The following is a 27329-nucleotide window of genomic DNA, read 5'->3' on the forward strand; positions in this document are numbered from 1 at the left end:
TGAAAACGTCTAACTTATGTATGTCTTTATGTGATGGGGTGGAACGTAGCCCGGCGCCCTTATGTACGTTCGTTATGTCCTCTGTGTGCCAAATCTGTTGTATTAATAAAGATTCGTTTAAAAAAATCCCCTCCCCTTCCTTCATGCATTTCATTTTCTGTACTTTTATCCCCCTTCTTTTGTTTTATGTGTTGTGTGAGAATTTAAACGTGTCAATAAAAAAAGTATATAAAAAAAAGGAGTGTACCCTTTCACCTTTGGCCTCAACTGAGGAAACACTTCCGGTGTGTGTCGTCGCGCGCGTTTCGTTGGTTGGAGCCGATTCGTGACGTTACGTCTTTCTAATAAAGGATCGTCGCAGGAAGAAAGATGGTGAGTCTACAAGTTGGATTTGTAGTGATGACGGACTGAGTCGGGCGTCTGCCGAGCCCCAGCAGCAGCAGCCAGCGGTGTGTGTCTGCTACACACCCCCGCAGACACACACCGCTCCTCGGCAGAGAGCAGACACACACCGCTCTCTGCTGCTGCTGCCGAGCCCGGAGCCCGGAGCCCGGAGCCCGGAGCCCGGAGCCCGGAGCCCGGAGCCCGGAGCCCGGAGCCCGGAGCCCGGAGAGCGGTCAGAAACACGCCGGCACAGCGGCTTGTTGTATTACATCCTTAAAACCAGACTGCGTGTTAGCGGTGTCTTTGGGCATGCCAGCACCGCCAGCACCATCACAGTAGTGACACTGCAGGCCAGGAGGGGAATACGTGTTAACGAGTTCATGAGACAGTAATTAGCTCTATTGTCATTTTTAGTGTTACAACGTGTCCATTGTTGTTCCACGGGTTTACGGTTAATGCCTGTTTTATTTCAAAGTCATGGAAACACAACAGGAACTAGAAACACGCTTCTCCACAGAAAAAGCGTGTGAATGCTGAGCTGCCGAAAGAAATGGTGAAAGCGTTGCTGGAAATGGATGAATAGCAAAAGCCAGAAAGTCACTAGCCTACCTGAAATACCTGGAAACTGAAATGTGAAATGGCTGAATACTTTAAAAGTTTTAAAGGTATAAAAAACTGAAAAATGTGCCATAATGGGCTAAATACATTAATAGTTTGATTGTTGAATGGTTTCTGTAGTTTAAAGTATGAAAAAGTGGAAGTGGTGCAAAGATTTCGAAGTGCTCCCAGTCCCATTACAAACACACACACAAGGCTGTAACACAACGTGCAAGCATTTGCAGCAATGGTTTACTATGTATGGAAAAGGCTTGAATAGTCTGAAATATGTGACGCTCCCCCCCCTCTGCTGGTAAAAGAGTCCCCCCCCCCCAAGTAGACCTATAGGTCTTTGGACTGCAAAACCTGACCTGAACATTGTTCTTCTAAAAGAAGAAAAAAGAGCTACAGTACATCTGAAGAAATGGTCTTTATTTGTTATGAGAGGAGGGGTAGAATGAGAGGAGGAGGGTAGTGATGAAGAGGAAGAGTGATGAAGAAGGGTGGTGATGAAGATGAAGAGTAGTGATGAAGAGGACGGGTAGGAAGGAGGGTAAGAAGGTTGTAGGAAGGTAGGATAGCAGGGAGGTTGTAGGAAGGAAGGAAGGTAGGTTGTAGGAAGGAAGGCAGGAAGGTAAGAAGGTTGTAGAAAGGATGGTAGGAAGGAAGGAAGGTAGGAAGGTTGTAGGAAGGTAGGAAAGACGGTAGGAAGGTTGTAGGAAGAAAGGAAGGTAGGAAGGTTGAAGAGGGAGGAAGGTAAGAAGGTTGTAGGAAGGAAGGAAGGTAGGTTGTAGGAAGGTAGGAAGGTTGTAGGAAGGAAGGTAGGAAAGACGGTAGGAAGCAAGGTAGGAAGGTAGGTTGTAGGAAGGTAGGAAAGACGGTAGGAAGGTAGGTAGGAAGGAAGGAAGGTAGGTAGGAAGGTTGTAGGAAGGAAGGAAGGAAGGTAGGTAGGAAGGAAGGAAGGTAGGGAGGTTGAAGAGGGAGGAAGAGCAGTTAAGAGGTGGCAGAAGCTGATCAGATCTACCAGGTGTTGAGAGTTGACAGTAATTAGGCCTGGCAGTTGAGTTTCAAATTGATATGTGACGTCACAATAGGACTGAACATTCTAACAGGCAAAGTGTATGGCAGAATTGCTAAACTTTAGAGCTGAGTTGTTCAAAAACTATAAAATATTTTAAAAATCTGAATAGGATTCTGAAAGAGCTGAATGTCCTGAACCGTTTAAGCTTTAAATGGGGTTTCTAGCTCAAAACATGAAGGAGGAGATACAGTTCAAAGTGATGAGGGTTTCAACCTTTCCCCATAGACTTCCATTGTTTTGAAAAAGTAGAAAAAGCTTAATATGTCTAAAAGTATAAAAGATTTCAAAAAACAGAAATGTGAGCCTTAATGGGCTTAAAGAGATGAACATTTTGAAACCTTAATGGTTTCAGTGGCTAAAAGTACGAAGGAGTAAAAGAGGTGGAAAGGTTGCAAAAGTGCCCCATTACTCCCATTCAAAAAATGGCTGAAAAAAGTTGAATATTTCAAAAAGTTCAAAAGATATGAAAAATCTGAAAGGGGAGCACTGATGTCCTTAATGAGTTGAACATTTTGATAGTTGAATGGCTTCAGTAGCTAAAAGTATGAAGGAGCTACAAAGTGTCAAACAATGGGGGGAAGAGAAATAAATAAATAAAGAACTGCAAAGCAATAGTGTGAATGCTGGGCAGTCACACTAACTACACAGACTTTAGGTGACACGTCCCGTTAGCCTGCTAACAGCACGAGCTGTCACACTACACCAACGGGTCCTCCAGAGCTGAACCCCCCCCCCCCCAGACTTTACTGGTCTCCCCTGGATCATCCTCGTTCAGACTTTACTGCTCTCCCCTGGATCATCCTCGTTCAGACTTTACTGGTCTCCCCTGGATCATCCTCGTTCAGACTTTACTGGTCTCCCCTGGATCATCCTCGTTCAGACTTTACTGGTCTTCTCTGGATCATCCTCGTTCAGACTTTACTGGTCTCCCCTGGATCATCCTCGTTCAGACTTTACTGCTCTCCCCTGGATCATCCTCGTTCAGACTTTACTGGTCTCCCCTGGATCATCCTCGTTCAGACTTTACTGGTCTCCCCTGGATCATCCTCGTTCAGACTTTACTGCTCTCCCCTGGATCATCCTCGTTCAGACTTTACTGGTCTCCCCTGGATCATCCTCGTTCAGACTTTACTGGTCTCCCCTGGATCATCCTCGTTCAGACTTTACTGGTCTCCCCTGGATCATCCTCGTTCAGACTTTACTGGTCTTCTCTGGATCATCCTCGTTCAGACTTTACTGGTCTCCCCTGGATCATCCTCGTTCAGACTTTACTGGTCTCCCCTGGATCATCCTCGTTCAGACTTTACTGGTCTCCCCTGATCCTCGTTCAGACTTTACTGGTCTCCCCTGATCCTCGTTCAGACTTTACTGGTCTCCCCTGGATCATCCTCGTTCCTCTTCCTTCATGTTGAAGGGAATCAAAATGCGTGGACTAGAGAGACCGAAGTGGGCAGGTTCAGAGAGACTCTGGGTGAGGTTGATTGTGTCCATGCCAGAGTTTGGACCTTCTGGGTGTAAAATGTGTTGGCTGGTCTGCTGCTTACAGCTGGACTTTTTTCTGATCCTTCTGGGTCCATGGGTAAACCCTGTTTACTCTTCACAGCAGAGTTTGAAACACAAGACGATATTAATTCACACCTCAGTAGTTTGTTAACTAACCATCCCACTAACTAATTAACTAACATCCCACTAACTAAACTTAGCACAAAAAGTAAGGAAATGTGTGTTTGGTAGATGATGTCTTTGGTGTAACGATGCTTCTTGGCAGTAAATCTTCTACCAGGCAGCTGATGGTCAGCACCTGGGGTACCAGAAGCTCAACACAAGAGTCAACAGCAGCAGCAAAATAAGCTGTTTGGCGTTGGCAGAGCAGATCTGGCAAATGTTTCATGGGCGCAACCCACATACTCAGCTCTGCTGCTCACCCCACAGATGCAGGTTCCTTACACATGTGGCGCCATTTAAAAGGCAGATAAACAGGCTTTCCAACAGTATAAGATTTACTGCCAAGAAGCATTGTTACAACAAAGACATACTCTACCAAACACACATTTCCTTAGTTTGTGTGCCAAGTATAGTTAACTAACATCCCGCTAACTAGCTAACTGACATCCCAGTAACTAGGTAACTAACCATCCCACTAATTAACTAACCATCTCACTAACTAGCTAACTGACCACCCCACTAACTATCAAACTAACCATCTCACTAACTAGCTAACTGACATCCCAGTAACTAGGTAACTAACCATCCCACTAATTAACTAACCATCTCACTAACTAGCTAACTGACCACCCCACTAACTATCAAACTAACCATCCCACTAACTAATAACTAACAAACTCACTGACCAGCTAACTAACCATCTCATGAACTAGTTAACTAACCATCTCATTAACTATTTAAATAACAGCCTCGTTAACTAGTTAACGAACCATCCCACTAAATAGTTAACTAACCAGCTCACTAACTAGTTAACTAACCACCCAACTAACTAGTTAACTCAGCTGGTGGGTCATGTCGTCTTTTGAACACTTGTATAAATGTCTGTTTGTCCCATCCAGGCCCGCAACGCTGAGAAGGCAATGTGAGTACTGCCAAATGTGTGTGTGTGTGTGTGTGAGAGAGAGAGAGAGTCTCAGTAATGTTGTTAATGGTAATATTAATGATGGTTGTTGGGTGTACAGTTGTAATATTTACTACATGTCAAATTTCATCCAGTTTTATGTGCTTTATTATTTGTGTGCTTCATTATTTGATGTGCTTTATTATTTACGTGCTTCATTATTTTACATGCTTTATTATTTACGTGTTTCATTATTTGATGTGCTTTATTATTTACGTGCTTCATTATTTTACGTGCTTTATTATTTACGTGTTTCATTATTTGATCTGCTTTATTATTTACGTGCTTCATTATTTTACGTGCTTTATTATTTACGTGCTTCATTATTTTACGTGCTTTATTTACTTGCTTCATTATTTTATGTGCTTTATTATTTACGTGCTTCATTATTTTACGTGCTTTATTATTTACTTGCTTCATTATTTTATGTGCTTTATTATTTACGTGCTTCATTATTTTACGTGCTTTATTATTTATGTGCTTCATTATTTTATGTGCTTTATTATTTACGTGCTTCATTATTTTACGTGCTTTATTATTTATGTGCTTCATTATTTTATGTGCTTTATTATTTACGTGCTTCATTATTTTACGTGCTTTATTATTTATGTGCTTCATTAGTGGTTACCACTATGAAAGTCTGCACAGTAATATCATAACTTTGGCTTTCTACTAGTTATCATTGGTAAAGCCTTTATGTGACAGAACCAGGTCAGTTTGGGTTTTGACTGACTCTGCTGTGTTCTGCAGGACGGCTCTGGCCCGGTTCAGACAGGCCCAGCTGGAGGAGGGCAAAGTCAAGGTAAACTGACAGCCACTCACTTGATTCTCTTCTAGTCCTCACAGCTCTGAAACAGTTGCAAATATAATAAGTAGTAATTGTGTTATTTGGTTTATTTCATTGTTTTTCCTCCTCATCTGATATTCAGTCTGTCTGCCCCCCCCCGTCCATCTCTCGAACTTTCTCACTACGCCCCCCCCCTTTTTTTCTTTTTTTTTTCCAGCTCTTTCTGTCTCTCTTTTCTCTCTCCGGGTGCTCACACCTGAGCTGTTGGGTCCGTTTTAGGTTTTGGTCCGGGTGTGAAACACCCTCTGTCTCTGTTCCACTGCATCTCAGAAGGGATTTCCTGGCAGAGAAACACGTGTTTACACTGCCAAAGCAACACGTGTTTACACTGCCAAAGCAACACATGTTTACACTGCCAAAGCAACACATGTTTACCCTGCCAAAGCAACACATGTTTACACTGCCAAAGCAACACATGTTTACCCTGCCAAAGCAACACGTGTTTACACTGCCAAAGCAACACATGTTTACCCTGTCAAAGCAACACATGTTTACACTGCCAAAGCAACACGTGTTTACACTGCCAAAGCAACACGTGTTTACCCTGCCAAAGCAACACATGTTTACACTGCCAAAGCAACACATGTTTACACTGCCAAAGCAACACATGTTTACCCTGCCAAAGCAACACATGTTTACACTGCCAAAGCAACACATGTTTACACTGCCAAAGCAACACATGTTTACACTGCCAAAGCAACACATGTTTACACTGCCAAAGCAACACATGTTTACATTGCCAAAGCAACACATGTTTACATTGCCAAAGCAACACATGTTTACATTGCCAAAGCAACACGTTTACACTGCCAAAGCAACACATGTTTACATTGCCAAAGCAACACATGTTTACACTGCCAAAGCAACACGTGTTTACACTGCCAAAGCAACACGTTTACACTGCCAAAGCAACACATGTTTACACTGCCAAAGCAACACATGTTTACACTGCCAAAGCAACACATGTTTACCCTGCCAAAGCAACACATGTTTACACTGCCAAAGCAACACATGTTTACATTGCCAAAGCAACACATGTTTACATTGCCAAAGCAACACATGTTTACATTGCCAAAGCAACACATGTTTACACTGCCAAAGCAACACATGTTTACATTGCCAAAGCAACACATGTTTACATTGCCAAAGCAACACATGTTTACACTGCCAAAGCAAGTGTGATATAAAAGGAAAAATGTACACACTATAAGTAGAGATCTGCAAGAATGAAGAGATGTCTAAACCGAATGTCACATTGTAGTCAAATGTAGAAATACGAATAGGTAAATTTAACTTAAAAATACAAACTGTGTGTCTGTAGGAACGGAGGCCTTTCCTGGCGTCAGAGTGCTGTGATCTTCCTAAAGCGGAGAAATGGCGGAGACAGGTTTTAATTTTCACTTTACTTTCAGTTTTGTAAAAGTCAGTAAGTGTGCTGTCAGTCAGTCTCTGGGTTTGCTGTCAGTCAGTGTGCTGTCAGTCAGTCAGTCAGTCAGTCAGTCAGTCAGTCAGTCAGTGTGTTGATCTGCTGCAGTGGAGCAGTTGGGGAAAGACTTACTGGCAGTTTCATACATACACCACCATACATGGACTTTTTGATATTTTTGTGACATTGTAAGTAAGTTATATGAGAAAAGCAGGAGAAAGTGGATGTCCCCTGGATGTCCACTGACTTAAAGGTTCAGTCAGTGATACTTGGTGTGATGGACAGTCTGGTCACTTCCTGCTACATCAAGAACTTGGCTTATCAGCCTGAATTGAAAATGACCATGACCATCACAAATAGTGCGGATGTAGTAGGGGTCATAGTGACAGTGGAAATGGTAGGAATGGTAGCAGTATTTGTGTTAATGACAGTAGTAGCTGTGGTAGTATTAACAGTAACAGCAGCAGAAGTACTAGCAGTAGCTGTAATAGTTGTTGCTGTAGTCGCAGTTAAAAACTTTTAGACTGAATAACTAAACCAGTTTGTTTTAACATGTACTTTTGTTTGTTTCTTTGTTTTTATTTATTAGATCATCAGTGAGATCTCTAAGAAAGTGGCCCAAATCCAAAATGGTGAGCATCCTGACCTCTGCACCTGCTCACAGCTGATGTGTCAGTAGCTGTGTGCAGATGAAGCTTGTTTAGTGCAGAAAAGCTATCTTAGCAGAACTGTTTTCAGAATACCTGTTGGCATAGCAACAGTGGTCTCTCTCCAGCACCCCTTCCTGATACCCTCCGTCCTCAGAGCTTTTCTCTAAATCTGTGTGAAGATTGGCTGACACCACACATCCATCATGCAGGGATGCTGGATTCAAGCAGAACACGTAAAGTTGTAGAAGATCTTGTGCTTTTTTTTGTTTTCAACCCTGAAAAAAATGCGAGCTGAACACAGGAGATTACAATCAAAGAGAACATTAATATTTCATCCTTCTATCATGTCTTGAGTCCTGCTGAAAGAAATCGTACGAAAATCTTCTTTTGTCCTAAAGCTCAGTAAATTTGGAGATCTTCCACATTAGTTGTTCCTCAATTGTTACTTTGGTTTCTTCATGTCCGCTCTTTGTTTCTACTATAGAGGCACATCACAGCTCAGGCCTCCGAGCTGGACAGCCTACTGAGCCCCTTATTCCTTCATTATTCCTGAACAGACTTAATATCCCCCCAGTGATGTCAGTGTGATGTAACCCTAACCCTAACAGTAGTGATGTCACAACCTGCATGTGAGACACATCTGACAGCACTGACTATTAATCACATCATAACCCAGACTATTAATCAAATCATAACATGACTATTAATCACATCGTAACCCAGACTGTTAATCACATCATAACCCAGACTATTAATCACATCGTAAACCAGACTATTAATCACATCATAACATGACTATTAATCACATCGTAACCCAGACTGTTAATCACATCATAACATGACTATTAATCACATCATAACCCAGACTATTAATCACATCATAACATGACTATTAATCACATCATAACCCTGACTGTTAATCACATCATAACATGACTATTAATCACATCATAACCCAGACTATTAATCACATCATAACCCAGACGATTAATCAAATCATAACATGACTATTAATCACATCGTAACCCAGACTGTTAATCACATCATAACCCAGACTATTAATCACATCGTAACCCAGACTATTAATCACATCATAACATGACTATTAATCACATCGTAACCCAGACTGTTAATCACATCATAACATGACTATTAATCACATCATAACCCAGACTATTAATCACATCATAACATGACTATTAATCACATCATAACCCTGACTGTTAATCACATCATAACATGACTATTAATCACATCATAACATGACTATTAATCACATCATAACCCAGACGATTAATCAAATCATAACATGACTATTAATCACATCGTAACCCAGACTATTAATCACATCATAACATGACTATTAATCACATCGTAACCCAGACTGTTAATCACATCATAACATGACTATTAATCACATCATAACCCAGACTATTAATCACATCATAACATGACTATTAATCACATCATAACCCTGACTGTTAATCACATCAAAGCCCAGACTATTAATCACATCATAACATGACTATTAATCACATCATAGCCCAGACTATTAATCACATCATAACATGACTATTAATCACATCATAACCCAGACTATTAATCAAATCATAACACGACTATTAATCACATCGTAACCCAGACTATTAATCACATCATAACATGACTATTAATCACATCATAACCCTGACTGTTAATCACATCATAGCCCAGACTATTAATCACATAACAAGACGAATAATCACACCATAACCCAGATGATTAATCACATCATAACCCAGACTATTAATCACATCATAACATGACTATTAATCACATCGTAACCCAGACTATTAATCACATCATAACATGACTATTAATCACATCATAACCCTGACTGTTAATCACATCATAGCCCAGACTATTAATCACATAACAAGACGAATAATCACACCATAACCCAGATGATTAATCACATCATAACCCAGACTATTAATCACATCATAACATGACTATTAATCACATCGTAACCCAGACTATTAATCACATCATAACATGACTATTAATCACATCATAACCCAGACTGTTAATCACATCAGAACCCAGAATATTAATCACGTCATAACAAGATGATTAATTGCAGCAGAACCCAGACTATTAATCACATCATAACCCAGACTGTTAATCACACCATAGCCCAGACTATTAATCACATCATAACATGACTATTAATCACATCATAACCCAGATGATTAATCACAACATAACAAGACTATTAATCACATCAGAACCCAGAATATTAATCACATCATAACCCAGACTATTAATCACATCAGAACCCAGACTATTACTCACATCATAACCCAGATTATTAATCACATCATAACTCAGACTATTAATCACATCAGAACCCAGAATATTAATCACATCAGAACACAGACTATTAATCACATCAGAACCCAGACCATTAATCACATGATAACCCAGACTATTAATCACATCATAACAAGACTATTAATCACATCAGAACCCAGACTGTTAATCACATCAGAACCCAGAATATTAATCACGTCATAACAAGACTATTAATCGCAGCAGAACCCAGACTATTTATCACATCATAACGCGACTATTAATCACATCATAACAAAACTATTAATCACATCACAACCCAGACTATTAATCACATCAGAACCCAGACTATCAATAACATCATAACCCAGACTATTACTCACATCAGAACCCAGACTATTAATCATATCATAAACAAGAATATTAATCACATCGTAACCCAGACTATTAATCACATCATAACCCAGACCGTTAATCACATCAGAACCCAGAATATTAATCACGTCATAACAAGACTATTAATCGCAGCAGAACCCAGACTATTTATCACATCATAACATGACTATTCATCACATCATAACAAACCTATTAATCACATCATAACCCAGACTATTAATCACATCATAACAAAACTATTAATCACATCAAAACCCAGACTATTAACCACATCATAGCCCAGACTATTAATCACATCATAACCCAGAATATTAATCACATCATAACCCCAGACTATTAATCACATCATAGCCCAAACTATTAATCACATCATAACCCAGACTATTAATAACATCAGAACCCAGACTATTACTCACATCAGAACCCAGACTATTAATCACATCATAACAAAACTATTAATCACATCAAAACCCAGGCTATTAATCATATCATAACCCAGACTATTAATCACATCATAACCCAGACTATTAATCACATCATAACAAAACTATTAATCACATCAAAACCCAGACTATTAATCACATCATAACAAAACTATTAATCACATCGTAACAAGACGATTAATCACATCAGAACCCAGACTGTTAATCACATCATAACCCAGACTATTAATTGCATCATAACAAGACTATTAATCACATCAGAACCAAGACTATTATCACATCAGAACCCAGGCTAATAATCACATCGTTACCCAGACTGTAAATCACATCATAACCCAGACTGTTAATCATATCATAACCCAGACTATTAATCATATCAGAACAAGAACTGGTGTGGGCTGAACGTCATTTCAGTGGACACACATTACTTTCATGTTGACTCGTCGCTCTTTCAATCTGCCTGTTGGTGTATTTCTCTCCTGAAACGTGTTTCACTTCTGTGTGTGTGTGTGTGTGTGTGTGTGTGTGTGTGTGTGTGTGTGTGTGTGTGTGTGTGTGTCCAGCGGGTTTGGGGGAGTTCAGGATTCGTGATCTGAATGATGAAATCAACAAGTTACTGCGAGAGAAAGGGCACTGGGAAGTCCGGATCAAAGAGCTGGGTGGACCTGACTACGGGGTAAGACATTATTTCTGACTACAGGTAAGACAGTATTTCTGACCACAGGTAAGACATTATTTCTGACTACAGGTAAGACATTATTTCTGACTACGGGGTAAGACAGTATTTCTGACTACAGGTAAGACAGTATTTCTGACCACAGGTAAGACAGTATTTCTGACTACAGGCTAAGACATTATTTCTGACTACAGGGTAAGACAGTATTTCTGACTACGGGGTAAGACAGTATTTCTGACAACAGGGTAAGACAGTATTTCTGACTACAGGGTAAGACATTTCTGACTACAGAGTAAGACATTATTTCTGACTACAGGGTAAGACATTATTTCTGACTACAGAGTAAGACATTATTTCTGACTACAGAGTAAGACATTATTTCTGACTACAGGTAAGACATTATTTCTGACTACAGAGTAAGACTATTTCTGACTACAGGGTAAGACATTATTTCTGACAACAGGTAAGACATTATTTCTGACTACAGGTAAGACAGTATTTCTTATTACAGGGTAAGACATTATTTCTGACTACAGGTAAGACATTATTTCTGACTACAGAGTAAGACTATTTCTGACTACAGGGTAAGACATTATTTCTGACAACAGGTAAGACATTATTTCTGACTACAGGTAAGACAGTATTTCTTATTACAGGGTAAGACATTATTTCTGACTACAGGGTAAGACATTATTTCTGACTACAGGGTAAGACATTATTTCTGACAACAGGTAAGACATTATTTCTGACTACAGGGTAAGACATTATTTCTGACTACAGGGTAAGACATTATTTCTGACAACAGGTAAGACATTATTTCTGACTACAGGTAAGACATTATTTCTGACTACAGGGTAAGACATTATTTCTGACAACAGGTAAGACATTATTTCTGACTACAGGTGAGACAGTATTTCTTATTACAGGGTAAGACATTATTTCTGACTACAGGTAAGACATTATTTCTGACTACAGGTAAGACATTATTTCTGACTACAGGGTAAGACATTATTTCTGACTACAGGTAAGACATTATTTCTGACTACAGTGTAAGACATTATTTCTGACTACAAGGTAGGACATTATTTCTGGCTACAGGTATGACATTATTTCTGACTACAGGGTAAGACAGTATTTCTGACTACAGTCAAGACTATTTCTGACCAAAGGTAAGACATTATTTCTGACAACAGGTAAGACATTATTTCTGATTACAGGTAAGACAGTATTTCTTATTACAGGGTAAGACATTATTTCTGACTACAGGTAAGACATTATTTCTGACTACAGGTAAGACATTATTTCTGACTACAGGGTAAGACAGTATTTCTGACTACAGGGTAAGACAGTATTTCTGATTACAGGGTAAGACATTATTTCTGACTACAGGGTAAGACATTATTTCTGACTACAGGGTAAGACATTATTTCTGACTACAAGGTAGGACATTATTTCTGGCTACAGGTAAGACATTATTTCTGACTACAGGGTAAGACAGTATTTCTGACTACAGGCAAGACTATTTCTGACCAGAGGTAAGACATTATTTCTGACTACAGGTAAGACATTATTTCTGACTACAGGGTAAGACATTATTTCTGCCTTCCGGGTAAGACATTATTTCTGACCACCGGGTAAGACATTATTTCTGACTACATGTAAGACATTATTTCTGACTACAGGTAAGACAGTATTTCTTACTACAGGGTAAGACATTATTTCTGACTACAGGTAAGACATTATTTCTGACTACAGGGTAAGACATTATTTCTGACTACAAGGTAGGACATTATTTCTGGCTACAGGTATGACATTATTTCTGACTACAGGGTAAGACAGTATTTCTGACTACAGGTAAGACAGTATTTCTGACTACAGGTTAGACTATTTCTGACTACAGGGTAAGAAATTATTTCTGCCTTCCGGGTAAGACATTATTTCTGACTACATGTAAGACATTATTTCTGACTACAGGTAAGACAGTATTTCTTACTACAGGGTAAGACATTATTTCTGACTACAGGTAAGACATTATTTCTGACTACAGGGTAAGACATTATTTCTGACTACAAGGTAGGACATTATTTCTGGCTACAGGTATGACATTATTTCTGACTACAGGGTAAGACAGTATTTCTGACTACAGGTAAGACAGTATTTCTGACTACAGGTAAGACTATTTCTGACTACAGGGTAAGAAATTATTTCTGCCTTCCGGGTAAGACATTATTTCTGACTACCGGGTAAGACATTATTTCTGACCACAGGTAAGACATTATTTCTGACTACAGGTAAGACAGTATTTCTTATTACAGGGTAAGACATTATTTCTGACTACAGGCAAGACTATTCCTGACCAAAGGTAAGACATTATTTCTGACTACCTGGTAAGACAGTATTTCTGACTACAGGCAAGACTATTTCTGACCAAAGGTAAGACATTATTTCTGACTACCTGGTAAGACAGTATTTCTGACTACAGGCAAGACTATTTCTGACCAAAGGTAAGACATTATTTCTGACTACCTGGTAAGACAGTATTTCTGACTACAGGTAAGACAGTATTTCTGACTACAGGTAAGACAACATTTCTGACTACAGGTAAGAGTATTTCTGACTACAAGGTAGGACATTATTTCTGACTACAGGGTAAGACAGTATTTCTGACTACAGGTAAGACATTATTTCTGACTACAGGTAAGACAGTATTTCTGACTACATGTAAGACATTATTTCTGACTACAGGTAAGACAGTATTTCCGACTACACATAAGACATTATTTCTGACTAGAAGGTAGGACATTATTTCTGACTACAGGTATGACATTATTTCTGACTACAGGTAAGACATTATTTCTGACTACAGGCAAGACTATTTCTGACCAAAGGTAAGACATTATTTCTGACTACCTGGTAAGACAGTATTTCTGACTACAGGTAAGACAGTATTTCTGACTACAGGTAAGACAACATTTCTGACTACAGGTAAGAGTATTTCTGACTACAAGGTAGGACATTATTTCTGACTACAGGGTAAGACAGTATTTCTGACTACATGTAAGACATTATTTCTGACTACAGGTAAGACAACATTTCTGACTACAGGTAAGACAACATTTCTGACTACATGTAAGACAACATTTCTGACTACAGGTAAGACAGTATTTCTGACTACATGTAAGACATTATTTCTGACTACAGGTAAGACAACATTTCTGACTACAGGTAAGACATTATTTCTGACTACAGGTAAGACAACATTTCTGACTACAGGTAAGACGTTGGTTATTTCTGCCGTGTGTGTTCATATACTGTCGTTATGTTGTTTATTAATTGTATGCTCATTGTGTTGGTTAATGTTGCTTCATTAAAGTGTTTATTCATCGCAGCCTCCTGATGTTTGGTGTTAGTGAGAGTGATTATTATTAAACAGAGTACTGATGAATATCATGTTGGTGGATATTAGTAAACAGAGTACTGATGAATATCATGTTGGTGAATATTAGTAAACAAAGTACTTATGAATATCATGTTGGTGAATATTAGTAAACCCGAGTACTGATGAATATCATGTTGGTGAATATTAGTAAACAGAGTACTGATGAATATCATGTTGGTGAATATTTCAGCGTATAGGTCCTAAAATGTTGGACCATGAGGGAAAGGAGGTTCCAGGTAACAGAGGGTATAAATACTTTGGAGCTGCCAGAGATCTGCCGGGGGTCCGAGAGCTGTTTGAGAAAGAACGTATGTACCTGTCACGTATACCAGTATACTACCCATGTAATACCAGTATATACGTATATACTATATACAAACTGTACCAGTATACTACCCATGTAATACCACTATACACACATAAGTGTAGTACAGATATAAACTGTACCAGTATACCACCTATGTAATACCAGTATATACATACATATATGTGTGTATATACGTACACACACACACACAAGTGTAGTACAGGTATAAACTGTACCAGTATACTACCCATATAATACCAGTATATTGCTACACACACAAGTGTAGTACAGGTATAAACTGTACCAGTATACTACCCATGTAATACCAGTATATTGCTACACACACGTGTAGTACAGGTATAAACTGTACCAGTATATGACTATACACCACTTAATCAATCTTCCCATAGATGGAATAAATATTGCTTACGCATAGCTGCACAGTTACATGATGTAGTAACAGACAGTATGAAGCTCTATTTGGAGAATCACAGAAGCTTGAATCAGTTCATCTGGACACAGAAACCTTTCATCATCATCTAGGTGTCCTCTTCAGTCTCACCTGACTGCAGGTGTCCCACCTTTATAAACAATACAGTGTCTGCAGGTGTCCCCACGCTTCTAAACAATACAGTGTCTGCGGGTGTCCCACCCTTCTAAACAATACAGTGACTGCAGGTGCAGGTTACCTCCGGCTTGGTCGGGTGTCCCTACAGACACAATTGGCCATGTCTGCGGGTGGGAAGCCGGATGTCGGTATGTGTCCTGGTCGCTGCAGTAGCACCTCCTCTGGACGATTGGGGCGCCTGTTCAGGGGGGAGGGCGAACTGGGGGGAATATCGTGATCCTCCCACGCGCCACGTCCCCCTGGTGAAACTCCTCACTGTCAGGTGAAAAGAAGCGGCTGGCGACTCCACATGTATGGGAGGAGGCATGTGGTAGTCTGCAGCCCTCCCCTGATCAGGGGAGGGCAACTGGCCGGATACAATTGGGAGAAAAGGGGAAAAATCCACACAAAATAAAGGAGTGGATGCCAGAAGGGTAGAGATGTTACAGGTGGCTGAGTTAACCATCATGAGGTGAGACAAGTTGATTCTCTCAGTGGACATGGTGCAGAGATGAACCGCTGCAACTGTGTTTGATCTGTATGTGCGTATATATATATATATATATATATATATATATATAGCTGTGTTAGAAAGGACATGAAATATAAAAATAATACAAAATAAATCACTGCCGCACCATGAATGGTAATGTATCAGCTACAAGTTACTAGTACAGCGTGTCTCCAGTGGACATTTCCAATCATACATCACATAACCCTATTTCCTGTCACACATGCTCACATACTTCATCCTATACTGAAGACAAAGTCTGAATATGCCCCAAATATACACTGACATCGTTACTAATTAAAAATATATACTTACATAGTTACTAATTAAAAAGATATACCTACATAGTTGCTAATTAGAAATATATACTTACATCGTTACTTACTAAAAAATGTATACTTACAGTTTGTACTGCTCCCTCAATGTTGTAAACTTCCCAGAAGTGTTGGAACAAAGATGAACAGCAAGCCAAACTCGAAGTCAGGGGAATTTAATGACGTCTTGCCATTAACTATAGTGAAACGACGACGACGACGAGTGAAACTGTAGAGAAGAAAATAAAATACAATTTTGATCACCTACGCAAAATATAAAAATATGCATAGGTGTAAAATATTTGCATATAGATATACCGTTATCTATCAAAAGTAACCTGAATTACAGTAAGACTGTATAAAATCTCTATGGCTAACTAGCTAAAACATCTATTTCTGTAGCTAACATATAGCTATTTACCTAATGTCTGTAGCTAACGCAAAACTATCATAGTAATATCCAGTATTGCTAACACCATGCAACTCAATAATGTAGCTAACACATCCAAATGAATAGCTAGCACACAATACAGCTTAGCTTATAGATCCCGTTTTTCCTAAGCTAACAAAACTACCCTATCAAATATTCAAACTACACAATATACACCTACAAACGTCACCAAAGATGTACACTATTATTTAGACGTACAGTCATTGCTTTCTGATAGCATTAAACAGAATGATGAGCGAAGATTGAGACATGCAACAACTTTTTCTACTTTCTTTACTGTAACTACACTTCCTGTTTCATTCTTCTTCTTGTGCTGGTGGCGCTAAATCACATCAAAACAATAGCATGCAGCCACCCAGTGGTTAAAAGTGGTATTACATCAAAATAAACGGTGCAGGCAGAACAGCTGCTAATTTAAAATATATACTTACATCGTTACTAATTAAAAAATATATACTTAAATCGTTACTCATTAAAAATATATATACTTACATCATTACTCATTAAAAATATATACTTACATCGTTACTAATTAAATTTTTTTTTACATCGTTACTCATTAAAAATATATACTTATATATACTAGGGTCCGCGGTGGTGTAGCGGTCTAAGCATTGGCTTTATGTCGACGCAGTTGCCCACTGAGGACCAGGGTTCGCTCCCCGGTCTCGTCAGACCCGACTATGGTCGGACTCTTCAGGAGGGGGCAGAGTTGGCTTGTGTTCGTCACATGAATGTGTCTCTGTGTGTGTGGGGGAAAAGCGGTGGTTCGGCCTGGATTCGCCTTGTCACGAAAGTGGCGAGGCGTCTCCTTGGAGACTGCCGGCTGGAGAGATGCAGGTGGCGGACACATGCAGTACGAGGGTGGGTATTTGAACTAAAAATAGGGATCGATTGGCCACTAAATTGGGAGAAAAAGGGAAAAATCAGAAATAAATTTAAAAAAAAACATATATATATATATATATATATATATATATATATATATATATATATATATACACACACATACACTTACATAGTTACTCATTAAAAACATATACCTACATAGTTGCTAATTAGAAATATATACTTACATCATTACTTATTAAAAAATGTATACTTACAGTTGCTAATTTAAAATATATACTGACATCGTTACTAATTAAAAAAATAATACTTACATCATTACTAATAAAAATATACTTACATCATTACTAATTAAAATATATATATTTACATCATTACTCATTAAAAATATATACTTACATTGTTACTCAATAAGAATATATACTTACATTGTTACTAATTAAAAGAAATATATTTACATCGTTACTCATTAAAAATATAGACTTATATGTACTAGGGTCCGCGGTGGTGTATCGGTCTAAGCATTGGCTTTGTGTCGACGCAGTTGCCCACTGGGGACCAGGGTTCGCTCCCCGGTCTCATCAGACCCGACTATGGTCGGACTCTTCAGGAGGGGGCAGGGTCGGCTTGTGTTCGTCACATGAATGTGTCTCTGTGTGTGTGGGGGGAAAAGCGGTGGTTCGGTCTGGATTCGCCTTGTCACGAAAGTGGCGAGGCGTCTCCTTGGAGACTGCCGGCTGGAGAGATGCAGTTGGCGGACACATGCAGTACGAGGGTGGGTATTTGAACTAAAAATAGGGATCGATTGGCCACTAAATTGGGAGAAAAAGGGAAAAATCAGAAATAAATAATTAATATATATATATATATATATATATATATATACACTACTGTTCAAAAGTTTGGGATCACATTGAAATGTCCATATTTTTGAAGGAAAAGCACTGTACTTTTCAATGAAGATAACTTTAAACTAGTCTTAACTTTAAAGAAATACACTCTATACATTGCTAATGTGGTAAATGACTATTCTAGCTGCAAATGTCTGGTTTTTGGTGCAATATCTACATAGGTGTATAGAGGCCCATTTCAAGCTACTATCACTCCAGTGTTCTAATGGTACAATGTGTTTGCTCATTGGCTCAGAAGGCTAATTGATGATTAGAAAACCCTTGTGCAATCATGTTCACACATCTGAAAACAGTTTAGCTCGTTACAGAAGCTACAAAACTGACCTTCCTTTGAGCAGATTGAGTTTCTGGAGCATCACATTTGTGGGGTCAATTAAACGCTCAAAATGGCCAGAAAAAGAGAACTTTCATCTGAAACTCGACAGTCTATTCTTGTTCTTAGAAATGAAGGCTATTCCATGCGAGAAATTGCTAAGAAATTGAAGATTTCCTACACCGGTGTGTACTACTCCCTTCAGAGGACAGCACAAACAGGCTCTAACCAGAGTAGAAAAAGAAGTGGGAGGCCGCGTTGCACAACTGAGCAAGAAGATAAGTACATTAGAGTCTCTAGTTTGAGAAACAGACGCCTCACAGGTCCCCAACTGGCATCTTCATTAAATAGTACCCGCAAAACACCAGTGTCAACATCTACAGTGAAGAGGCGGCTGCGGGATTCTGGGCTTCAGGGCAGAGTGGCAAAGAAAAAGCCATATCTGAGACTGACCAATAAAAGAAAAAGATTAAGATGGGCAAAAGAACACAGACATTGGACAGAGGAAGACTGGAAAAAAGTGTTGTGGACGGATGAATCCAAGTTTGAGGTGTTTGGATCACAAAGAAGAACGTTTGTGAGACGCAGAACAAATGAAAAGATGCTGGAAGAATGCCTGACGCCATCTGTTAAGCATGGTGGAGGTAATGTGATGGTCTGGGGTTGCTTTGGTGCTGGTAAGGTGGGAGATTTGTACAGGGTAAAAGGGATTCTGAATAAGGAAGGCTATCACTCCATTTTGCAACGCCATGCCATACCCAGTGGACAGCGCTTGATTGGAGCCAATTTCATCCTACAACAGGACAATGACCCTAAACACACCTCCAAATTGTGCAAGAACTATTTAGAGCAGAAGCAGGCAGCTGGTATTCTATCGGTAATGGAGTGGCCAGCGCAGTCACCAGATCTGAACCCCATTGAGCTGTTGTGGGAGCAGCTTGACCGTATGGTACGCAAGAAGTGCCCATCCAACCAATCCAACTTGTGGGAGCTGCTTCTGGAAGCGTGGGGTGCAATTTCTCCAGATTACCTCAACAAATTAACAGCTAGAATGCCAAAGGTCTGCAATGCTGTAATTGCTGCAAATGGAGGATTCTTTGACGAAAGCAAAGTTTGATGTAAAAAAAATCTTATTTCAAATACAAATCATTATTTCTAACCTTGTCAATGTCTTGACTCTATTTTCTATTCATTTCACAACATATGGTGGTGAATAAGTGTGACTTTTCATGGAAAACACAAAATTGTTTGGGTGATCCCAAACTTTTGAACGGTAGTGTATATATATATATATATATATATATATATATATATACACTTACAGCGTTACTCAATAAAAACATATACTTACATTGTTACTAATTAAAAAGGGCGGCACGGTGGTGCAGTGGTTAGCACGGTCACCTCACAGCAAGAAGGTCCTGGGTTCGAGCCTCGGGGTAGTCAAACCTTGGGGGTCCCCCGGGTCATCCTCTGTGTGAAGTTTGCATGTTCTCCCCGTGTCTGTGTGGGTTTCCTCCGGGGGCTCCGGTTTCCTCCCACAGTCCAAAGACATGTAGGTCAGGTGAATCGGCCGTACTATGCTGTCCCTACATGTGAGTGTGTGTGTGTGTGTGTGTGTGTGGGCCCTGTGATGGACTGGTGGCCGGTCCAGGGTGTCTCTCTGCCTGTCGCCCAATGACTGCTGGGATAGGCTCCAGCATCCCTGAGAGCAGGATAAGTGGTTTGGATAATGGATGGATGGATTAAAAAGGTTACAAATGTCATGTTGGGTATAACGTGGCATGTAGGGAAGACACATAGTTAGCCACATTACACACTATTCCACAAAGTCATTTCCATTAAGTTGCGTTGGCCTTATGATGATCCAACCCTGTTAGCCCCTATCCAAATAAGGTGCTATGGCTCCCACTGCTGGAGGTAGAGTTAGTGAGTAACCTGAATGATAGAGCTTCTTTTGCAGTTAGTTTACCAACTGGGTGTACCACAGAGCAGTGTTGTAGTCGAGTCACTAAACCTCGAGTCCTTGTCGAGTCTCCAGTCCCCAGTGTTCGAGTCCCCAAAGAAGAGTCCGAGTCAAGTCCCCATTACCTGAGTCCGAGTCCGAGTCATCAAGGTTGAGTCTGAGTCAAGTTCCAAGATGGGCTCCGGTGCTCCACTCTGGTACCGTAAAAAAGCTGACATACAAATAAAAAAGTCTACATTAAACAAAAATGACACAGCTGTCACCCCTTCAAAGGGAGTTTATTTACTTTGTGACACAATAGCCAAACAAAAAAAAATTAACAAAAAAAAACAGTCTTTATCAATTAACAAGTCCGAGTCCTCATCTCCAACTTTCAAGTCCGAATGCAGTCAATGCTTGAGTCCAAGTCTGAGTCATCAGTGCTCAAGTCCAAGTCGAGTCATGAGTCCTGAAAATCAGGACTTGAGTCGGACTCAAGTCCGAGTCCTGGACTCAAGTACTACAACACTGCCACAGAGCTGCTGCGGGTGTAGAGGAGGTTTTCCAACTCATAACAGTGAGTTTCCAGCCCAGCATGAGGGCAGTTTGGACCCAGTCTGCATTAGAGGGAGTTAAATCTTCTAATACTGGGGTCTCCCAAAACGTAAAGCCTGGAGAGAAAGGGACTTCTTGACCAACATTTGTTGAGTGTAGTTATGGGTAATTAACCAGAACTCCTGTACTTCTGTGCGGCGCCACAGCAGGTTAACCAAAGTACCGAGTTAATTGATTTATTTCTAATATTTTGGTATCTCTGCTGTCAAAAAGTCAGTCTAGTTTAAATGTTCTCTCTGGTCCCGTCCTGCATTCTCACTGGTTGGTGGAAATAGAACTGACATGGATGAGCTGGGTGCATCAGTGAAAGTTAAAAATATTTTCATTTTTAGAAAGGGGGAAGTGCTTATGGTCCTGTAGGCTCTATAAAACAAGACCAGTCCCCTTCCCACAGGAAACAACAAAATTACAGGAGGAGCATCTTCACAGCTGGACACATCACCTCACATAATGCTGACTTTACACATCATAGTGTGTGTGTGTGTTGGACAGTAAGCCTTCAGTCTTCATTTCATCTGCAGCATTGTCTACATAGCTATCTTATCTCTTTCTTTCGATCTTTCTCCTTTTCTGTTTTTCCCTCGGTTGTTCCTCTGTTGATTTCTCTCTCTCTCTCTGTCTCTGTCTCCAGCCGCCCCTCCAGTGAGGAAGACTCGTGCAGAGCTGATGAAGGATGTGGATGCAGAGTATTATGGCTACCGGGACGAAGACGATGGAGTTCTGCTTCCTTTAGAGCAAGACTACGAGAAACAAAGTACTGTTTAGAATACTACCATAATTTAAAACTGTTTCAAATACTATTTCCATCACTTAAAACTGTTTAAAATACCACTTACATCGCTTAAAACAGTTTAAAATGCTTTTTACATCACTTAAAACTTTAAAATGCTATTTACATCGCTTAAAACAGTTTAAGATACTATTTACATCACTTAAGAGTTTAAAATACGATTTAATCATTTAAACTGTTTAAAATACTATTTACATCTCTTAACACAGTTTAACATATGATTTAATCACTTAAAATTGTTTAAAATACTATTCACATCACGTAAAACAGTTTAAAATACGAGTTAATCACTTAAAACTGTTTAAAATACTATTGACATCACTTAAAACAGTTAAAAATACTATTGACATCACTTAAAACTGTTTAAAATACTATTGACATCACTTAAAACTGTTTAAAATACTATTTACATCACGTAAATCAGTTTAAAATACGAGTTAAGAAACCCGAGGAGGGCTTATAATGAAGCCTCACCATATTAGTAAATTTTAATCAAAAAAACCCCACACAGAATAAATAAATAAAAAATAGGAAAAACAAACACACAAACAAAATAAAAGTAAAAATTAAGATAAAGTAAAAGAGGACGAAAAAAGCAGACGCTTAGTTACAATGCAACATTTTTCATCAACTATCATGCCCAAGAAGCGAGCGGAAGGTTTTGTTGCCCTCGGTAAAGAGGTTGGTTTCATCTTTGTTTTGTTTTTTTTCTCCTGAGAATATTATAAAATTATTTTTTTTAATATTTAGTGATAGTTTGTTCTGCTGGAAATCAAATCAAATCAATTTTATTTGTATAGCCCAATATCACAAATTACAAATATGCCTCAGTGGGCTTAACAGCAACACAACATCCTGTCCTTAGACCCTCTCATCGGATAAGGAACAACTCCCTAAAAACCCTTTAACAGGGAGAAACAACAGGAAGAAACCTCAGGGAGAGCAACAGAGGAGGGATCTCTCTCCCAAGACGGACAGCGTGCAATGGATGTTGTGTTCACGCAATTTACACAGCACAACATTGAAAGAGGATAACAGAATTATAATGGACATAACATTTATGAAGAACATGATGCACAGGATGCCAAGCAGTGTCAACATGCCAACGGAGCAGTCCAGGACCCAAGCCACGTGACCAGCATCATCATGTAATAAAAGAACAACTTATGTGAGGAGAGGAAGGGCAGGCAGCATCCAAATGATGACCACCATCACCACGGAGACCTGGGAGGAGAACCGACTGCACATGAACACAAGAGAGACTCACATAATACCATTCAAACACAGAAAAAGAGAAAGGAGAAGACGTCATTCAGAGAGACAGAAAAGACATGTTAGAGAAGAGAACAGTTTGCAACGGTCATTAGCCATAATCAATTAAGTCATCAATTCATCATAATCTATACTCTGTAATCTATAATCTATACTCTGTAATCTATACTCGATAATCTCGTCGGCAGAACAGTGGTTGGTAAATTCATTGAGACAGAAAACCAACCCACCATCCAGTACAGGTTGTGAAGCACTCAACTAAAAGGCAACTAATTGTAAACTAAGGCAAAAAGATGAGTTTTAAGTTTGGATTTAAAGGACTCAACAGACTCCGATTGTCTGATGGCAGCAGGCAGGTTATTCCACGAAAATGGAGCCCGATAGGAAAAGGCCCTGCCACCAGCTGACTTCTTTTGGAACCATTCGGAAAAGGCGAGGAGACCAAGGTTAGCGTCATCAATGAGGGTTTTAAAATGTTTGTGGGAAAGTAGTAGATTTGTGTCATCTGCAGATAAAATGGAGAAAATTGAACTTGATACGGCAGCAAGATCATTGATATAAATCAAAAACTAGGCCACAGGTGATGGTTTGGGATTTCACATTTCTTTGGCATTTAGGACAGATATTATTTACCTTCAGAGCTGCTGACATGATTAAAGAAAGATGAAAACAGGTGATCTTACCATCTATGGGTCCAAATTGGTGTGTCTAAGTAGTTATGTTAGTTCGGGGTTGAAGTAACGGCAGAGGGGGGCACCTCGGATCTGTCAGGGCTGGGGCTGGATTGTCTTTTCCTTCTGTGTGGGGGGTGGGTGATCAGCTGATCGTACTTCAAGTAGGCTACCTTATCACATCCAGTCGCCTCACCACATGCTCCCTTTTTTAAAAAATTATTTCTGATTTTTCCCTTTTTCCCCCAATTTAGTGGCCAATCGATCCCTATTTTTAGTTCAAACGCCCACCCTCGTACTGCATGCGTTCGCCAACTGCATCTCTCTGGCCGGCAGTCTCGAAGGAGACGCCTCGCCACTTTCGTGACAAGGCGAATCCAGGCCAAAACACTGCTTTTTCCGACACACACAGAGACACATTCATGTGACGAACACAAGCCGACTACGCCCCCTCCTGAAGACAGTGTTGCCAATTATTGCTGCTTCAGCGAGTCCGGCCATAGTCGGATCTGACGAGACCGGGGCGCTAACCCCGGTCCCCAGTGGGCAACTACATCGACACAAAGCCGATGCTTAGACCACTCCACCACCGCGGACACCAAATGCTCCCTTGACCCGGTCCCCTCCCCTCTTCTTCAGTCTATAGCACCTGAACTCCTTCCCTTTTTAACCCAGCTCATCCACACCTCCCTGTAGGCAGGATGCTTTCCATCTGCCTTCAAGACTGCTAGAGTCACCTCGCTTCTCAAGAAACCATCACTTAACCCCTCTGACGTCAAAAACGACAGACCAGTTTCCCTTCTACCCTTTCTATCCAAAACTTTCGAACGTGCTGTCTTTAACCAACTTTCTTTGTACCTCCACCAGAACAACCTTCTGGACCCCAACCAGTGTGGGTTCAGGGTGGGTCACTCAACAGAGACGGCCCTCTTTGCAGTGACAGATTCGCTGCACTCTGCGAGAGCAAACTCTTGTCTCCTCTGTCCTGATACTCCTGGACCTGTCAGCTGCGTTCGACACAGTGAACCACCAGATCCTCCTCTCTACCGTCGAGGGGCAGGGTGTCACAGGCTCTGCACTCTCAATGTTTGCATCCTCCCTGACGGGTCGCTCCTACCAGGTGACATGGAGGGGATCTGTGTTGGAGCCTCGCAGACTGACTACAGGCGTTCCACAAGGTTCAATTCTGGTTCCTCTCCATTTCTCCCTGTACACGACATCCCTGGGTTGTGTTATTCGCTCGCATGACTTCTCTTGCCATTGTTATGCCGATGACACCCAGCTGATCTTGTCCTTTCCTCCCTCTGACACACAAGTAGAGACACGCATTGCTGCGTGCTTGACTGACATCTTGGAGTGGATGGCGACACACCACCTGAAGCTCAATCTGGACAAGACAGAGCTGATGTTTCTCCCTGGGAAAGGTTGCCCGCACTGAGACCTGACTATCACCATTGACAACATCGTGGTGATGCCAACTCGGACTGCGAGGAATCTGGGTGTGATCCTGGACAACCAACTGTCGTTTGTTGCAAACGTTGCATCAGTTGCTCGCTCCTGCAGATTTCTCCTCTATAACATCAGGAGGATTCGCCCATTCCTCACTGATGAGATGGCATAGGTGCTCATCCAGGCTCTGGTCATCTCCCGGCTAGACTACGGCAACTCCTTCCTTGCTGGCGCCCCGGCGTCGGCCATCAGACCTCTGGAGCTTGTTCAGAAAGCTGCAGCTCGTCTGGTGTTCAACCACCCTAAGTTCTCCCACACAACTCCCCTTCTCATGTCCCTACACTGGCTCCCAGTAGCTGCTCGCATCCAGTTTAAGACTCTGGTGCTAGCCTACAGGGCAGTGAAACGAACAGCTCCTTCCTATCTCCAGGCCATGGTCAAGCCCTACACCCCCACCCGACCACTTCGCTCTGCTGCCTCGGGACGCCTGGTTGCCCCGTCACTCAGAGGCCCCTGCTGCTGATTGACCCGGTCACAGCTCTGTTCTGTCCTGGCTCCGCAATGGCGGAATGAACTCCCCACTGATGTCAGGACAGCGGAGTCGCTGCCCATCTTTCGGCGCAGGTTGAAAACTCACCTCTTCTAGAACTGCTACCCTGTTACTTGTTCTTAGCACTTATTGTATTCACTCATTAAAAAAAAATCTCTTTCTTGTGCTTTTATTTTAGCACTGGTTTTGCTCTTAGATGCTTGTTTAGAGAGAAGATGCACTTATGACCTCTGATGACTGGTAGTTCTCCTGATTTCCTACGTTAAATGCACTTATTGTAAGTTGCTTTGGATAAAAGCATCGGCTAAATGACTGTAATGTAATGTAATGTAATGCAATGAGACCACTATGCCGAGCTGCCCACATCTGAGGCAGAAGAGCCTTCTTTCTTTCACGAACCTGAGCAGAGATGTCCTCATTTATAAATATACCGGTGTTTTTGAGTTCTTTGGCGTTTTTCAGTATGGAGGCTCTGTCCTTGTAGTTAAAAAATGTAACTACAATGGGCCGATGTCTTCTGGTGGTGGTGTCAGGCTTGCCCGTGCGATGCACTCTTTCGATGGTCATGGCTCCGCTGTGCAGCTTCAGTTTGGTGGAGAACAGGTTGCGTGCCTTTTCTGCAGAGTCATCCGAGGTTTCCCGCACAGACTCCTTGATGCCATGAAAAACCAGGTTGTCCGTCTAGACTGGTTTTCTAGGTAGTCTGTGTTTCTGTCAAGGATCTTGAGGCTGTCGCAGACAAGTTTCATGTTCTTCTCAAGCATCTCCTTGTCATTTGAGAACTTGGAGTTGTTCTTCTTCAGTACGTCAACTTCATGCTGGTTTGACCCTCCTTGGACCACAATCGGTACATAGTCACCACTGCTGACTGGGAGCAC

At 40.7% G+C, this 27329-nt stretch overlaps 1 protein-coding gene across 1 annotated transcript in view; it reads left to right on the top strand.

The window, feature by feature from the left end:
* The first annotated feature begins 281 nt into the window (after positions 1-281).
* The window catches only part of isy1 (ISY1 splicing factor homolog), a 52490-nt gene continuing 25442 nt past the window's right edge, over positions 282-27329 (top strand). The window contains exons 1-8 of the mRNA XM_056274321.1: positions 282-372; positions 4627-4649; positions 5439-5490; positions 6857-6922; positions 7551-7593; positions 11345-11457; positions 15087-15204; positions 22351-22473. Of these exons, the coding sequence (XP_056130296.1) occupies positions 370-372; positions 4627-4649; positions 5439-5490; positions 6857-6922; positions 7551-7593; positions 11345-11457; positions 15087-15204; positions 22351-22473 (541 nt within the window). The 5' untranslated portion in view covers positions 282-369. The remainder of the gene's footprint in view (positions 373-4626; positions 4650-5438; positions 5491-6856; positions 6923-7550; positions 7594-11344; positions 11458-15086; positions 15205-22350; positions 22474-27329) is intronic.

Source organism: Lampris incognitus, chromosome 2 (genome assembly GCF_029633865.1).
Source record: "Lampris incognitus isolate fLamInc1 chromosome 2, fLamInc1.hap2, whole genome shotgun sequence".
NCBI lineage: Eukaryota > Metazoa > Chordata > Actinopteri > Lampriformes > Lampridae > Lampris > Lampris incognitus.